General features: G+C 56.4%; 2 protein-coding genes across 2 annotated transcripts in view; both read left to right on the top strand.

Moving 5' to 3' along the window:
• The window catches only part of STARD10 (StAR-related lipid transfer (START) domain containing 10), a 33867-nt gene extending 30295 nt beyond the window's left edge, over positions 1 to 3572 (top strand). The window contains exons 4-7 of the mRNA XM_008565049.1: positions 288 to 391; positions 1064 to 1181; positions 2856 to 2908; positions 3149 to 3572. Of these exons, the coding sequence (XP_008563271.1) occupies positions 288 to 391; positions 1064 to 1181; positions 2856 to 2908; positions 3149 to 3394 (521 nt within the window). The 3' untranslated portion in view covers positions 3395 to 3572. The remainder of the gene's footprint in view (positions 1 to 287; positions 392 to 1063; positions 1182 to 2855; positions 2909 to 3148) is intronic.
• Positions 3573 to 5605: 2033 nt separating this feature from the next.
• ARAP1 (ArfGAP with RhoGAP domain, ankyrin repeat and PH domain 1) overlaps positions 5606 to 16863 on the top strand; it is a 58793-nt gene continuing 47535 nt past the window's right edge. Inside the window, exon 1 of the mRNA XM_008565038.1 lies at positions 5606 to 5660. The gene's annotated coding sequence lies outside the window, so the exon portion shown is untranslated. The remainder of the gene's footprint in view (positions 5661 to 16863) is intronic.

Below are 16863 nucleotides of genomic sequence, written 5' to 3'. Positions count from 1 at the left end.
TACACTTCCATTCACATATACCAACAGGCCAGGCCAGCAAAGTAAGGGCCGCGTGAAGTTGTGAGGAACAGGGATGGCCACAGATAGTAGGCACAAGGGTTCTGGTCTCGCTTCCCTGGTTCTAGCTGTGGGACTGTGGTCTGGAATGGGGGACAGGGGGTACCTGTTTGGATAAGGAGGAGCTGGCAGGGGGACCTAGCCATCCCTGTGTCTGTGGCCTCGACCACACCCTCCCTTGAAGGTAGGTGGGCCAGTGGTCTGGCTGAATTGTCCCTTGCCCCTCACAGGGAGATGTCCCAAGCCCCTGAAGAACCGTGATGTCATCACCCTCCGCTCCTGGCTCCCCATGGGCACTGATTATATCATTATGAACTACTCAGTCAAACATCCTGTGAGTCAACCTGCCTTCCCTGCTGGGTGGGCAGGGGAAGTGCCAGGCAGGGCTGGGCTGTAGGTGCCACTATGACTTGCCTGTGACTTCAGGTAGGCATAGGGCCCTCTGGCCCTCAGTTTCCTTCCTGTGCAGTGAGGATAATGGCTTTTGTCTCCCTGCTGGGACTCTCAAGCAGATTGGGAGAGGACAGTGTGGGTGGGATGGGCTGCCTTTGGTTGGCTGGGCTTTGGGACAGAGTTGGCCAGGAAAAGGGGAAGCAAGAAGTGAGAGGCAGGGTCCTCTGGCCCTCCCTGAGGCTGGGCCGCCTTGATCTCCCAGGGCAAGGAGGGCACACAGGTACGGCTGGCCTGGGTAAGGGTGAATGTGTGTGTGTCTGTGAGTGCCCATGCGTGCTCATGAGCCCTGAGTGCAGACTGGGGGCTTTCCCAAGGGATCAGGCAAAGCTTTTTTCAGAGGGGCAAGGATGATCTAGTCTGATTTTTCCCTTTCTCCTCACCTCAGCATCAGGCCTGGCCTGGAGCACATGGCAGGGAATGTGAACTAACTAAATCTGTGTGTGTGTGTGTGTGTGTGTGTGTGTGTGTGTGTGTGTGTGTGTGTGTGTGTACTCACAAAGACATCTCTTTTTCTCCTACCCAAGTCTCACCTCCCTGTGCCTTCCATCCCCAGAAATACCCACCTCGGAAAGATTTGGTCCGAGCTGTGTCCATCCAGACGGGCTACCTCATCCAGAGCACGGGGCCTAAGAGCTGCATCATCACCTACCTGGCCCAGGTGGACCCCAAAGGTGAGGGCTTGGCCCTAGCAGCCTATCATGGGATCCTTCCCTTTCCCACAGAGGGTGGGGCTTGATCTACAGGGATCCAGAAGGGCATCTGTTAGAAGATGTTTTTGAATTTTGGGGCATCTCCATCCAAAACAAGTTTTGAGACTTTATAGTGGGCTGAAAAGAATGGGCCAAAGTGGTAGGCACCACTCCAGTGATGAAGTTTGGCACTCTCTTCCCGGGCTGGCCCTCCCCAGGCTCTGTTTTACTCCCCGCTCACTGGCTGCCCCCACTCTGTCTGTCTTGCTGGCTCCCATCCTGTGCCCATCCTGGAGACCTGGCTCAGCCACTCCCATGGCTTCTGTGGCAGCTGACCACACGTCTCTATCTGCTGAGGTCCTGTGGCTGTCAGGCCTCTTGGACACCTCCCTCAGGAGGCCTTCTAGGCACCTGAGACCCTCTGTGTCCAATGCTGGACTCACCATCTCCTTCCTGACCTGCGCTTCCTCCTAGGTCTCCACTTTCCAGACATCCGTGCCAAGAGCCTGCGGTCATCTGGGCCACTCCCTTTTGCTCAGCTCCCACATCCAGTCACTGATTCTTATTGATTCTACCTCCTAAATAGTTCCTGAATCTGTCATTTCTCTCTATCCTGAGCCACCTCGTCGGTCTGTACTAGCCACCAGGAAACTTTCCTAAAACACTATTTCCTCACGACTCTCATCTGCTTACAATTCTCCTGTGACTCTCCATTGCCCTCAGAGTAAAGTCTAAGTCCTCCCCAGTCCCTCTTCACTCCTTACACTTTCCCACCTCCCTGTCCGGGCAGTCCTTTCCCGCAGCCTAGATACACTTCTCCTCTCTTACTTATCCCTTCAGGGCTGCTACGGATGTCACCTCCTCTCTCCCTCACACCAAGGGGAGGGGAGTCACTAGCTCCCTGCTCTTTGGGCCCACTCCCCTCTAGCAGGACACTTGGCACACTGTTGGGCCCCCAGACAGTGAGCTCTTAACTGGGTCCCCAGGGCTGGCCCAGGGTGGGTGTCACAGTGAATGTGGAGTGAGTGAATGAGTGAATGACTAGAGGATAGTGAGCCTTGAGCATCTTTGCCCGGGTATGTCCCAGGCTCCTCCTGGCACCTCACTGAGTGAGTGTGTTGCGTGTCAGAGGCAGACACTTGGGAATGAGACAGGGTTAAGAGCTGGGCTACGGATTCCAGGTCAGGTCACGTTGGGGTGCTCAGCCGAGAGGCCTATGTAATCAGGGAGGAGCTTGGAAGGACAGGCAGAGGAGGGGCAGAACATCAGGCCATTCTCAGTAGAGGGGCTAGATATGGGAAGGGTGGCAGTGTGGGTGGAGGGAGGGCCTGCCTGAGTTTTGTGGGTCAGAATTCCAACCTGTGTGTGGCAGCCTGTGGTCACCCAGGACCCTGTGGCTTTCTTCATGCAGCTCTTCAGGGCACAGTAGAGGTGCAATGGGGACAGAGCTGGGCCTGGGGACTGAGGGGGAAAGAAGGATGAGGATGATGAAGTCCTGTAGGACTTGCCCTCCTCGCACCCCTTCCTATGGACAAGAGGGTGGCCTCCCTGGAAGCCCCAGGCAGAGGGAGAGACTGGTGTGTGTTTGTGGTGGGGGCTGGATCCCTGAGGCTTCTTCCTCCCTTCTCCCCTTACTACCCTTCCCTGCCCTCACAGGCTCCTTACCCAAGTGGGTGGTTAATAAGTCTTCACAGTTCCTGGCTCCCAAGGTGAGTAGCTGTGGGACTTTGGGAGTATGGTGGCTGGGGAAGAGGCCTCTGGGGTGAGGGGGTGGAGTCAAGGATGGAGACTGGGGGCCCGGGGGCAGAGTTAGGGCTGAGGGGCGTAGTTATGAAACTGGGCAGGAGTCTGGATGCTGGGGGCTGAGCCGCTGGAGGGCGCTGGAGGGGACGTGGAGAAGACCTCCCGCTCCCGGCCACCCACTGAGCCGGCTGGGCGGCGCCCCGCAGGCCATGAAGAAGATGTACAAGGCGTGCGTTAAGTACCCCGAGTGGAAGCAGAAGCACCAGCCTCACTTCAAGCCCTGGCTGCACCCGGAGCAGAGCCCGCTGCCGAGCCTGGCGCTGTCGGAGCTGTCAGTGCAGCACGCGGACTCGCTGGAGAACATCGACGAGAGCGCGGTGGCAGAGAGCCGGGAGGAGCGCGTGAGCGGCGCGGGCGGCGAGGGCAGCGACGACGATACCTCGCTCACCTGAGCGCGGCACGGCGCCTTTGCAAGGACCGAGACGGGCCCTGGGCCGAGCCCCGGGCAGCGGATCCTCCCGCACATTCTCCCCTCCCCCACCCCGGCGCCTCTTGGGGGCACTGGGCTCGGGCCCAGGCGGCGCTGCTGCCTGGCTGGACACAGCCCCAATAAATGATCCCACAGCCTCAGCCGGCTCATCACTGTGCCTGTTTCCCACCTGTCCAGGGGCACTACCGCCACCCTGGTCCCCTGGCCCTACAGTTAATTTTGTTGATGTTATTAGTGGCCTGGCCTTTGATCCCCAGAGAAATGAGGCATCTCCCCATTTCCCCATATGTAACTGGGTGAAGGGGTTGTCACCCCCTCCTCCTGTCCATCATCTGTTTCCATTCTCCCTGTCCATTTATTAGTCACTCTTCATCCATCCACCTGTCCTTGCTGCACGTTCATTTTGTCTCTCACATCAGTCTGTTTGGTTACCTTTCACTGCTCTAAGGGAAAGAGCAGGCCTGGCCAGAGGCCCTGGTCAGGGGTCAGAGGGCAATGTTCTACTTTGTAACCTTTGGCCCAAGGCTCCTTGGGTCCAACCTATGGATTGGGGGTCTGACACTCTCCCGTCAACACAGAAGGGATGGGGAGGGATCCGTGGTTCTTAAGCCACTGGGCTGTGGGCCTCAGAGCTGAGGTTGGGATAGCACATCCTGGAGACGTGGGTTCGGGGGAGCAGGTGAGAGTCATCAAACTCCACTGCAGTAGAGGGACCAGGCTCTGTAATTTGGGCTCTCCCTAGGTCACTTTGAAGACCTCAGGACTGTGTTAGAAATGATGGACCCCTAGGCCCCTATCCCCTTGCCAGTAGTCAGATGCCAGCCCTTTGCCCCGTCCTCCACCTGACTGCTCTGAGGGCTTGAGGGATGCCTGGGCCTCCCCTTTTCTCTAAGGGCCCCATGTCCCACCTACTGCTCAAGGGACACCCCCACTGCCAGGTCCAGAGGAGGGCCCTGTGCTCTGCTCTCCCCAGTGTGTCTGTCCCCCTATGAACTTGGGTCCCGGGAGTTCTCCCTGAGGTCTGGGTCTGTTCTCCCCTCCCAGAAATCTTGCCTTCACCCTGCCAGCAGAAGACACAGTCTACTCAGAGTCAACTCTTTCCCAGAGGGACTCGGTGAATAGCCAGTGGGGGGTGGGTGGGAGACTCTATAACTTACCAAGACAGCTTCCAGTCCCAGCTTTTCCCAATATTGGCTTGTAATTTTGGGCTAGTCCTGGAACTTCTTGGACATTTCCTAATCCATAACCTGGGATGATAATTTTTGCCTTCAAACAGAGTATGAGGATTGGTAAAGGGAATAAATTGCCCTGCACTGGGCCTGGCATGTAGTAGATGCTCAAATTAATGACACTTTCCTCAGGGTAAACCCTTATGCCCACTCTGGTGAGAGCTGTTTTTCTAAATATCCCCATTGTGCAAATGGGGAAATAGAAACCCAGGAAAGTTAAAATCTCTGGCTTGGCTGACTCCAGAGGTGCCCTAGGCACAGGACCTACAAATGCCTGCCAAGCATGGGGCCCTCATTTGTGTATGTGCTGGGAGGATGGGTGAGAATCTCCCCTGTTCTCTAGGCCAGTGAACGTGTCTGGGTGCTGGAACCGCAGCCTTCAGATGAGGGATCCTTGGGAGCTGTGACGGTGGGACTCTTCCCCCCCACTCTGCCTCTGGGGGATGTGACCTAGGGAGAGAAGTGGGATACCCTTGAAGACTGTGGTAGAAGGACTTCCTGGACGAGGTGGTCAGGGACCACCTTTGTCAGGCCTCCAACCGCCCCCTATCAGCCTGGCGGTGTAGCCCCCTCAGGTGTGTTTATGTCTGTGTGTGGGTGTGTGTGGTTCAGCCCTCCGGGGGGCAGACTCAACAGAAGAGGGGTGGTCAGAGGCAGGGAGACTCAGGGAGAGATGGGGACACAGCGGGCGGAGTGGGGAGGGTAGACCTGAGCCTCAGGAGACAGGAGGACTTGCAAGTGCAAGAGGGGCAGAGAGAGACACTCAGATCGACCGGTGGGCAGGCGGGTCAGGCCAGCGGACTCAAGGACAGCGACTAGGCCGGGGGATGGGGCCGGCCCGGGAGGGGGCGGGTCCCTGCCCTTTCCCCGCCCTCCCCTCCGGGGCGTCACGTGTGGCCGGCGGAAGCTCTGGCGGGGTGGGCGCGCCGGGCCAGCCGCGAGTTGTTGGCTGCGGCGGCGGGACGCCGGGTCGCCGGGTGAAGTCTTCGCTCAAAACAGGTCAGTGCGGCTGCCAGGGCCTCCCCGTCCGCAGCCCCCTCGCCAGGTGTGTTCTGCAGTTTTCCCATTCGGCAGAAGGGAACGCCGAGGCCGCGCGGCGACTCCGCGCCCGGCGCCTGCTACCCTGAGTCATCTTGTCTGTTCTGCCTGGTGGTGGGGTTGCCCTTTGAGGAAGAGCGGTCGGGCCAGAGAGTTGGGAGGAGGATGAGCTGGCAGGACACGGGGCTTCCAGCCGTTAGACCTTCGGCATGCAGTCTCTCAGGCTCCGGAGCCGGCCCTCCCTCTGGCGCCTTGGTTTTCCCATCTGTGAAATGAAAGCTCCCACCGTGTCGACCACTGAGACCCTTACAGTTCTGCAGATCCGTATGACCCTGTGCTCTGGACCTGGGGTTGCAGTGACTGTGCAGGCTACTTCCGTTCTCTGCGCCTGAATTCCCCACCAGTAAATGGGGGCATGGCCTCCCAAGAGCCCCTACCTAACCCAGTTGGAAAAACAAGGTGTGTTCAGTGAATGGGGTCAAGCTGGGAGTGGGTGGTTGGGACTGCAGAGAGCAGGTTGTTTGGAGTGCAGTCTGGGGAGCATGGGGTGGTGTTTGGTGCGGGGAAACTCTGGTCAGGGGCCATCACAGTATGGCCTCTGCCATATGCACTCCTTTCCCCCAAATCCCATGTCATCAGGAGCCTTCCCTGATCCCCAGACTAGGTGGTGGTGGTGGAGGGGGCTTCAGGCCAGACGTATGGAGATACTCAGGGAAGGATTTGACTGCATGCTGGGTCCCAGGGTACCAGACTGAGGTTCTCATGGTGCCTGTCGTTGGAAATCAGAAAGCACCCAGTCTGGGGGAGACCATCCAGCAAAATCATTACAGGATAGAAGGAGCCCAGCGGAGCCTCAAAGACAGGTACAGACAGGTGCAGTCCCAGGGAGGAGATGACTGGAATGGGTTTTGGCATTTAAGTGGCAATACAAGGATAGGGGCATAGCTTGTGGAGAAGCAGGAACTTGGATGGTGTGTTTAAAGAATGGCAGGGAGATGGGTGTGGGTGGCAGGGGCAGGGGTGTAGAGAGAACTCATCCTTATGTACATGGCTGGTTGAGGATTGTCTAGACCCTGGCCTGGGGACCCCACATCCCCACTAGCTGCTTGCTCACTGGAGTAGGGTAGGAGAGGGGTGTCCCAGGCAGAGTACTGATGACTGGTGTGGTGAAGGTGGGCAGAGGTCACCAGGACACTGATTGCCTCCAGGCTTCATTTGGTCACTCAGGCCTCCCCACTGGGCCCCAGCCTTACCCCCATCCCCCCTACCCCTGCCTCCTGGGCTCCAGCCATGCTTCTCCATACATCAAGCAGGTTGCTTGTCCTCCCTGCCACCCTCCAGAGGTTTTGTTCCCTTCCAAATCCCTAAGCCCTTTGGGACTTCGGGTTTCAGATGTGGGCTGCTTATTGCACTCTCCTTCCTGCCCAGCCTTTCAGTCCTGGTAATGACACAGCTTAAGAAGGGTCTCCTTGGAGCTCTGTGGGGAGGAGGCCTGCAGAGCCATAGGGCTGACTGGGACCTGGGCCCAGAGTCCCTGTGCAGCCACCAACCACTATGTGACTCTGCAAGTCCCCAAACTCCTCAGAGCCTCCATTTCCTCATCTGCAGGATAGGGCAATAAGCCCTGGACTCATGCCCCAGAGAGAAACTGTGCTGGGGCAAGAATCAGGCCTGTCTGAATCTAAATCCTGCCCCAGCACTGAGCATTTAAATGAAGGGAGAACCTAGGGGAAGGGATCCGTTGAGATGTGTGGGGGCCCCAGAATACTGGGAGCTAGTGGTGGACCAGGCCTAGAGCATCAGCTGAAGGGAAGGGAGTCCTCCCCACTCTCTGGGGCCCTCTCCTATTCCCACTACACTCTCCCTTGGCTGAGCTCAAAGACAGCCGTCAATGCCCAAACAAATGGCCTCTGTTCCCAGGGGAGGGGGAGGGGAGGCAAGCCCTGGGCTCCAGGCCCGTCTGTCCAGCACTGACCCTGTCCCCCCGCCCCTCGGTCTGGGTCTTAACCCTTGGGGTCCTGGACTGGGCCCTGGGCTGCTTGAGGGCTGGTTCCCCTTGCCCACCAGCCATCCCCTCCACCTGCTTCAGGCTCCCAAGGGTTCTTTCTGTCATATCAGGAGGGGATACAGTAGGACATCAGTTGGAAATGGGAAAGGAAGGAAGGAGGGAACAAGGGTGGGGGAGAGGCTGAAACAGATATGACCATGGAACTTAGAGAACACTTGTCCCCGAAGCTTCTTTCATAGATAGGGACACTGAGGCCAAGGGCCAGAGATCACGCCAGGATCACACAGGGAGCCCTGGTGGGGGTCAGGACCAACTCTGACTCATAGTCCGACCCCTCTTGGGGAAAGGAAAGGGGAGTACCTGCCATGTCCCGGACACTGCACATTCATTACTTTATTCAACTTCACATCATTGCGTGAGACAGTGACCACCCTCCAGTATCAAAGGGGAAGAAACAGGCTCAGAGAGAGCTGAGTAGTGACATCGAGAATGACAATGTCACAAAACATGCCTATAGCACTGTTGTAGACACTATTATGTATGTTAATCAGTTTAATCCTGCCAACAACCCTAGAAGTTAGGCACCGTTCTACAGATAAGGAAACTGAGGCACAGAGAGATTAAGTAACTTGCCTAAGATTACAGTGCATAAGTGGTGGAGGCAGGATCAGGACCCATGTGTTTGTTTGCCTCCTTTGGCCTGATTTCCCCTCCCTCAGCCTGATCTCACCCCTTGTGCTGGGTACAGGGTCTGGCTCAGTGAGGGGCTTTCTCCTGGGTGGTGGCCAAGGCAGCCTTGAGCAGAGTGTGACCCCAGCCAAGTAGACCTGGCCTCCCACCAAGAGCAGAGTCTAGTCCTTCAGACTGCTCCTCTCATTCCCTCTTCTGGTCTCAGTAAACTAGACTCAGCCCCTACACAGCCTGTGCAGAGGGGTGTTTCATGGTTCATGGAGGGGTTCTGCACTAAGGGTGGCCATGCCAGGGTTTTGAACAGCATGTGGTTATGGGGGGCTCACAGACATCCCCCTAATGTGCACCCCCCACAAAGCTCAGGGCCTGCTACTGACTCAATACTAGTGTCCCCAGTTCTGATCAGAGAAGACATCTTGTCCACCTACCCCCACTCCTGGCCAGGCCCCCAGACCTGTACATTCCAACCAGGACTCTGGAGGGGATAGTGTCAGGTCAAAGAGACAGATGACCCCAGATGTCAGGGACGGTGCTGGGGGGCAGTGCAGTGGTTTGTCTTTCACATGGCCTTCTTGTGGAATGTCTCTCTCTCTGTCATTCTTTGGGCCACAGTTCAGAAGAGAAAGCCTGCCCCATAATCAGGACATCTGTCCTAGACCATTGGGATGGTCAGAGTGTCTGGGAGGGGATGTGGAGTTAACTGACCAGTTCAATTATTATTATTTAATAGTAAATTATTAGTTAATAGTAGTAATAATACTACCAGTAGCTATTGTTTCTTGGAAGCTTACTATGTGCCAGGCAGTGTGCTAAGCACTTTATGCACTGATTTCATTTAATTCTCAACAATAGTCTTATGAGGTAGGCACTGTTTCCATTTTACAGATGAGGAAACCAAGGTCCAGAGAGGTTAAGTGATTTGCCCAAGATCATCCGTTGCATAGAAGAGCTGGGATCTGAATTTCCTTTGCTTTTTACAGTGAGAACCTTGAGCACTAGGAGGCATTGTAGGCAGAGCTGCAAACCAGTCCTACCCTGGGAATTCCCAGTTGGGTGACAGGCAGAGACGGGAGGGCCACCTGGGCAGGTGGCATTGCTGGGGACCAGCTATAGAGCTGGGATACTGCAAGGGTATCCTGCTTGCAGACTGGACTAATTGCTATCAGGTTCTGAGCTCCTGGGCCCAGTCCTAGGCTGAGCACCTCCTGGTGATCTGGTTTCTGCTCTCATCCTGTGCTGTCCACCCTGGCTTTTGTTTAACATAATGGTTCTCCCAAACCCATTTTGCTGATGAGGAGACTGTGGTCAGTAGAAGGTAAGTGACTTGCCTGGGGTCTTTCAGCTGAGGAAAGAAAGAGCTGAGACTGGAATTCAGCCAGGGGGCTCTGAGACCTGTGCTCCACCTCCCTGGCGGAGGCCTGGTCAGGGCCTCCTGAAGCCTTGAGCTTCCTTCAAACACCGTCCACCCAGCCTGTTGCAGGGTCCAAGCTTTTTTTCCCAACCAAACCAGGAGCCTGATTCTTCTTTGGGTGTCTGGGGTCTGCTACATCAGGTTGTCAGTGGCTAAACAAACCTGGAAACATGGTGCCAGAGCTAAGTGGGCAAGATGCAGACACCACCTGTGGTCATGTGTGCGGTGCTCAGGCCAGAGGGGTGCAGAGGAGGATTCAGGGGTCAGACAATCTTCCCTGGGGAGATGTGGCAAAATCTTCCTCCATGTCATTATCTTCACCGTTGTGAGGGCAAGGGTAAAGGCAAGGGGGTGGGAGGGGAGGGTCGGACCTGGACCTCTTGCTGCCATTCCTCTCTGTCTCCATTCCCAGGATGGGGACCAGAGGCCACACATGCACAGGGGTCCTGGGGTTGCCTGGCCCATCCCCACCTTTTTTGGCCAGGCTGTTGCTGGGATGGGTTAGCCCCCAGGGCAGGGGAGTAGTAGCAGGGCTGAGCTTCCACTGTACATCGGCCTCCCTGGTGCCTGCATCTCCCCTGCCAGTCTCCCTGTGTCCCAGAAGGCACTGCTCTGCCCCTGGACATCCTCTTCTCTTTTCCCCTCCCCCCACCATAATGCCAGGGGACAGGGGTCTACCTAGAGTCAGGCCTGGAGTCAGGAACCTGGCCTCTAGCAGAGTGAGAGGCCTTTGGCTGGTCACTTATCTTCAGTGGACCCAGCTTCCCTGGAGCTTTAGGCAGGGGCAGAAAGAAGAAGCTCCTGGGACCTCCCAGGCTCACCTGCCCCCAGGTGTGGACTGGGCAGGTGAAAGGTGAAGGGGGCCAGAGGTGGGGGGAGCAAGGGCTTTCCCACCCCTTTTCACTCCCTCTCTCTCCTCACATTGGGCAGCAAGGATTTTAAGCCTCTGAGTATGAGATTCTAGGTATCAGAAATTCAAGGATTCTAGGGTTTTATGTTCCTGTGATTCCCAGCTTCCGAATTTCCAAAATTCTAGGTTCAGAAGCCTGCAAAGCCTAGAGTTGGGTTGGGTCACCCCCTAGTTGAGGCTGAGCCCTGTGCCACACTTCAGCCAGGCTGGCATCAGGCAGACGAGGCCTAGAGAGTTTCTCAGAGCTGCTAGGTGGGTCAGAGGCCCAGCTGGCTTGCAGGCTCTGTGTGCCTTCTGCACCCAGCTGTCTCCCTTTCAAGAAATCTGAGAACCAGGCTCTGAGGACTAGATGGTAGCAGAAGAGGCAGTCATCTTGGCAGTAGGGAGAGACAGGGGCCAGGCCCCCTCTGCATTCACTGGTAGTAGTGAGGCTATCCCTGTGGACACCAGGGCAGGGTTGAGGGGAAGCTCAGGGAGGGCTGGTGGCTGGCGGGGTCATAGAGCAAGGTCAGAGTCACACTGCTGGGCACCAAGACCAGCAAAGAACATGGCTCAGCAGACCCATGTCAAATCTTGAAGGATCAGAGCTAGGCTCAGGGGTCCCTACAGAGAGTGGTAGGCAGAGACTTGAGTCAGGGAGCTCCAGGGGAGGTACTGCCCCACCTTAGGGTGCAGAAGGCTGGGCCTTGGCTGAGGGCCTTGGAGTATTTCACAATGCCCCCCCTTGGCTCTTTCCAGTAATCATCTGGGCCTTTGGGCACAGCAGCTGCACTCAAAGGGCCCTAGGCATAGGAGCAGGAGCTGCCTTTTGGGGAAGGAGGCCTGTTCTCTGCAGAGAGGTGTCCTTCTCCTGGAAGACTCCCTGGCTAGGTGAGCTCCTTGCCAGGCCTTGCTTCCCAGCCCCTTCCTGTGCCACATCCCTCTGGTGGGAGACTGTACAAGTATGGTCAGCATTTGACGTCCTAGTGGGTTGGGGTAGGAGGGGCCTGGCTCCGCATTTCTTGATGTGTGAGATGGGTGAGGCTGCCACCCACTTGAGCCTTGGTCTCTCGGTCTCTTTAGTGGGGACCTTCATCCAGGCGGGCTGCTGTATAAGTTTGCAGCTAAAATGCACCAGTTTGTTTCCAAAGGCTGCCCCATGCCTGGTGGGGAGAAAAGAACCCACCCTCCCTGGAGCAGAGCTAGGGAGTTACACTTTTCCTGATGACAATAGAACAGCTTTGAGGCAGTGCTTGGTGAAGGGGTGTCAGAATATTGGCTAAAGGCATACCTCTCCCCATCAGACTGGGGCATTCCTCCTCCTTCTGTCTCTTTCTCTGCTCTAAAGATGGATATGCTAAGCCTAGGGAGTCTGGAGATCCAGGGAGCGCTTAGTGGTTCTGTTCCAGTTTCTGTTCCAGGGATATGAACTGGGACACTCATCTGCCACTCCTGCCTGTGGCCTGAAAACCCACATTTCTCAGTGCAAAGCTGGCTTAGTCTACTTGGAGGTGTGGGGGTTGCTCCAGTATCTCTAAGGTCACCTGAGGGGACACCCCCCCATCCCCAGTTCTTCCAAGGAATAGACTACTAGAGAGGACTGAGCTCAGGCTGGGGGACCAAGGCCTGGGTCCTGGTCCTGACCTGCTGTGTGGCCCTGGCTAGGTTCTTGCCCCTCTCTGGGACTCACTTTCCCTTCTGGAAATGGGGAGGATTGGATTAGGTGGTTCCTAAAGGCGTAAGGGAGCAGGAGGCAAGGGGTTGTGGAGTGTTGGGAGAAGGTAGGGCTGGGTGCTGCCAGGCAGGAGGGTAGAGCTGTGGGTGGGCACTAGGTGGAATGGGAAGTACCTGGTGCTGGGAGGCTGGAGGCTGGGTTCTAGGCACACTTTGGCCACCGACTTACAATGTGACCACTGGCAAGTCATCACTTGTGTGGCTACTCACTCTCCTGTGTAAGACTGGGAAATGTTCATTCAATCAATCAATGCTCTCTTTGGGATACAGGAGAATTATACCCTGGTCCTGCCTTGAGAGAGCACCCATCCAGGGCTGGGGGCAAGAAAGAGTGCGTGTGACAGACACAGTTACAGATGGTGACATCTGGCACGATCAGTGCTGTGACTGTGGGAGTCGGAGACTGCTTCCTTGAGCAGGTGACACTTGTGTTTGAAGGGTGAGGTGGAAAAAGATGTTCTGGGCAGAGGGAACAGTTAAGCGAAGGCCTGGCTGTGGAGTGCTGGTGTTGGGGAGTGGGAGTGGAGGAAATGAGACCCAAGAGAAGCGCAAGTGGCAGGAGCCTGTGGGTGGAGGCCCTCTGAGCCCCACTGGGTGACGGAAGCCATGGCAGGGGTAGGCAGGTGGGAGAGACAGCACCTGCCTCGGGGGTGGTGTTTGGCCTCAGAGGCTCCTGGAAGTCTGGGGTGGTTCTGACCTGCTCTGGGGAGCGGTTGAGCAGTGGGCAGCGGGATGCAGTCTGAGAGTCAGCACTTCCCCTGTGTGGGTGAGGGCGCCCCCAGCAGTGTTTATCTGGCTTGCCCAGCAGGAAGTAGTGGGACAGCCTCATAGGTTGAAAGAAGGGGCAGGCCCAGCCACAGAAGATGCCAAGGAGCCTCAGAGTCAAATCTTGGACTCCTAGAACTCCGGCCTATACCTTGACACCCTCCTCACCCAACAACCCCTTTCTCTGCCGATCTTGCCAGGCAGGCCCCTGTCCTGAGCCTCCTGGGGTGGGTGAGCTGGGTCAGACCCTGACAGAAGGCCTCCTGGGCCAACCTTCTGCAGACCTTCCACCTGCTTCCTGCCTCTGTGTGTGTGTGCCAGCCTCTGCCAGTGCCACAGTGGCTCGGGAGACTTCCTGGGGAAGGGGTAAAGGCAGAGGAGGAGGGGGACTGGCTGGGAGTACTGGCAGATGACACATACTGAGTGCCTCCTGCAAGCCAGGCCTTTCTAGACTTTTAGTCACACGTTTCACAGATATTTATGGAGCATTTCCTGGACACTGTTCTAGCCTCTGGGGATACAGCTGTAAATAAGACAGGTCTGTGCCTCCCAGTTGAGGAGACTGATGTTAACAAATAAATATATAATACTGTGTCTGGTAGAGGTAAGTGGGATGCTGAAAAATGAAACAGGGTTAGGAGGTAGAGACTAATGGGGGTGCTTTTTTAGATAGGGTGGTCAGAGAAGGAAGGCCTTATATTTGAGCAGGTGTCTGAAAAAATGTCATGCAGATGTCTGGGCAAGAGCATTTCAGGCAGAGGCAGTTCAAGGGCCCAGCCCTAAGGCGAGAGCACATGGGGTATGTCCAGGTAACAGCTAGGAGGCGGGGGGCAGCAGGGACATCACGCAGGCTTGGTAGCCCGTGTGCTGGCTTTGGCTTTCATTCTGAGGGAAGTGGGAAGTCACTGAGGAGTGAGAATTGGTCAGATTTGGGATCTGTTTTGAAGGCATATATTAATTCCTCCTAAGCCTGCAAGGTGGAGCTATCATATCCCATTATACAGATGAGGAAACTGAGGCATAGAGAAGTTATGTGAATTCTCAAGTCTCACGGCAGGAGGAAGCCCTGTCTGCTGCCTGTCTGTCACCATGTGCTCCATTCCCCAACCACCCTGTTGCCCTCCATGGCTTCCTGTTGTCTGGACAGTAAGGATGAGTGTCCTAGCGTGGCCTTCAAGGCCCTTCTCAGCCTACACTCAGCCTCCGTCTCCTTCTCCCGTTTGTCCCTGTGCTATCCCCTCTGAAGAGATGGAGTGGAGGGAGGTGCCCAGACAGCCCTTGGTTCAGTGTGGCTGAACCACTGGCTCCTGTGTGACGTTGAGCAAGTTATTTAGCCTCTCTGAGGCTCAGTTTCCTCATCTGTAAAGTAAAGTGGGCTAAAACCACCTGCTTTCTAGACTGCTGTGGGGATTTTATGTGGCAATCCATATAATACGTTCAGTGCAGTGCCTGGTTGATGGTAAGCACTCCATAAGCACGACCTTTCATTGTCCTGCTGGAGAAGGGGCTGGAGAGGGGAGGCCGAGTCAGGGAGTCTTTCCTGTCTGTTTTCTGGTTATATGGTGGGGGAGGCTGAGGTCACACATCAAATTGGAGGCCAAAGCCTGTGGGGCTGGTCCTCTTGTCTCCCTGTCTCCCTTCACGCCCCAGCCCCTACCCCGCCCGTGTGGTCATCTCCACCCCACCAGCACAGGCAGCTTCCCCTTTTAGGTGACAGGGACTCGCTTATCTTCTGGCTTCTTCATTCCAGGGGCTATTTAGGGAGAGGGCAGGTCTGGGCCCCTGTTCCCCTGGTCTACTAGTTCTGGGGCTTGGAGGAGCCCACCAAGTCCCTCCTCCTCAGTGGGCAGGAGCTTTAGGCTCCCGTAACTCAGAGAGGAGCCAAGCAGCATTCTTTCCCCTCCCCCATCAGGGCCGGTGCTGGCCTTCAGCACCTCAAGGTGTGGCAAGGGTCCTGTCAGTGTGAGCATCTGTGACTCTGGTTCTGTCCACTCCTGCTTGCCTGTGATTTTGTGGTCAGTTGTGTGCACCCCCACCCTCCTGTGGTCAGCCCCGTCTCTTCCTGTTTCTGCCTCTTTTACAGTGTTCGGAACCCCCCTCGTGCTTCCTCATGGGGGCAGTGTCACACAGGAGGATCCTTCTGGAGTCATCCGGTGGCCTCCGCCTTGACCAGCATGGTGCCCTTTGTAGGGGGAGGTACCACGAGAATTCCCCAGCCCTAGCAGGGGAATTCCCCAGCCCCAGCAAGGGCCCAGGCCAGAGCCCGTTCGTGCTCCTGGTGGAGAGTACCAGGTCTCCACAGGTGTGGGACTGGTTGGGTCACCCTCAGGGTGGGAAGGGCCTGAGCTGAGCCCTGGAGGGTGAGGGGTTGGGGGAGTAGGGAAGGGTGGATTTGGGTTAGGGCCATGGAAGGTTAGGCTTAGTGTCAGAAGCTCTGCCTTGAATCAGGTTAGCCCAGTGGCTTGTGGGGAGCGGGGGAAAGCAGGGGCCAGGGCCAGGGCCAGGCACCCAGGCAAGCTGAGAGGCCTGGGATGAATGAATGGCGCAGTGAGGATGGAGGGGAGGGGTGTGTCAAAAACCTGGTCACGAGGAAGGAGTTGGGGAGAGAGGGAGGGATTGGTCACAAGTGACCCATTTGGGGATGGGGTACATGGTGGGGCCGGAGGGGGATAGTATGCGATAGACTTTTTGACAAGGCCTAAAACCAAACCATTTAATGTTCGGCTTCATTTGCTTGCAAGTGAGGTAGTTCAGACATTCACACCTCATTCCATACCTCACCCCACCTGACCCTCTTCTGGGGTAGGGTTTGAGCATGAGGGGGGCCCTTGGGGAAGCTTTGGGGGATTGTGGGTGGGGTCAGGGCTGGGGTGTCAGATGCTGTCTAGAGGGCTTCTGGTGGGGGTGTGGGGGTGAGAGCCAGGAGAGGGAGGGCTGAAACCCAGCCTGTCCTCTGCTTGCTGAGCTGCATGCCCTGATATGGGGCTCCTGGGGCGGGAGGCATCTTTTTCTAATTTGCTTAAAGGCCCTGCCTAGGTTGGAGACAGCTCTTCCTTCCTGAAGAAGGGAAGCTGGTGAGTTCGGTGTGGAATGGGGAGTGTGTGGTGCCTGGTGTGCTCCAGGAGGAGATCCCCAGGAGACAGTGGGGTGTCTGGTCAGGAGCTCTGCAGGGGGACATGGCTGAAGGTGGGATGTGGTAGTCATTTGTGTCTGGGGTAACTTAGAACCTCAGGATGCTGAGGTTAGATTAGAGCCTGACTGCAAGCTCAACACCAAGGGCCCCTCTGGTCAGGACCTACCTTGGGGCCGGAGACAGGAAGTGGCTGCCTAAGGCAGCAGAGGAGTGAGCAGAAGTCTGGCCTCTAGTATATACATATGGTGATGTGTCACAGTCTTCTGGGTGCCAGGCTCCATGAGGCAGGGACTGGCAGCTCTAGTTTGTGGAGGGGAAACTGAGGCTCAGAATGTGATATGACTTGTCTAGGGTTTCAGGCAAGAAGTGGTGGAGCCAGGACTGGAACGCAGACCTGCCTTACATCTTGGGCTGGGGAGTGGCTCAGGCCTGAAGCCCTTAGGTAGCTGAGGCTGCTCGTCATTCACCCTGCTGCTGGTCCCCATCTTGGTCTTCACTGCCCTCAGGGGCTGCTCCCCATCAGCTTCCAGCACT

Source organism: Galeopterus variegatus, unplaced genomic scaffold, assembly GCF_000696425.1.
Source record: "Galeopterus variegatus unplaced genomic scaffold, G_variegatus-3.0.2 Scaffold194, whole genome shotgun sequence".
In the NCBI taxonomy this organism is placed as follows: domain Eukaryota; kingdom Metazoa; phylum Chordata; class Mammalia; order Dermoptera; family Cynocephalidae; genus Galeopterus; species Galeopterus variegatus.
This window is presented reverse-complemented; position numbering and strand designations above follow the sequence as displayed.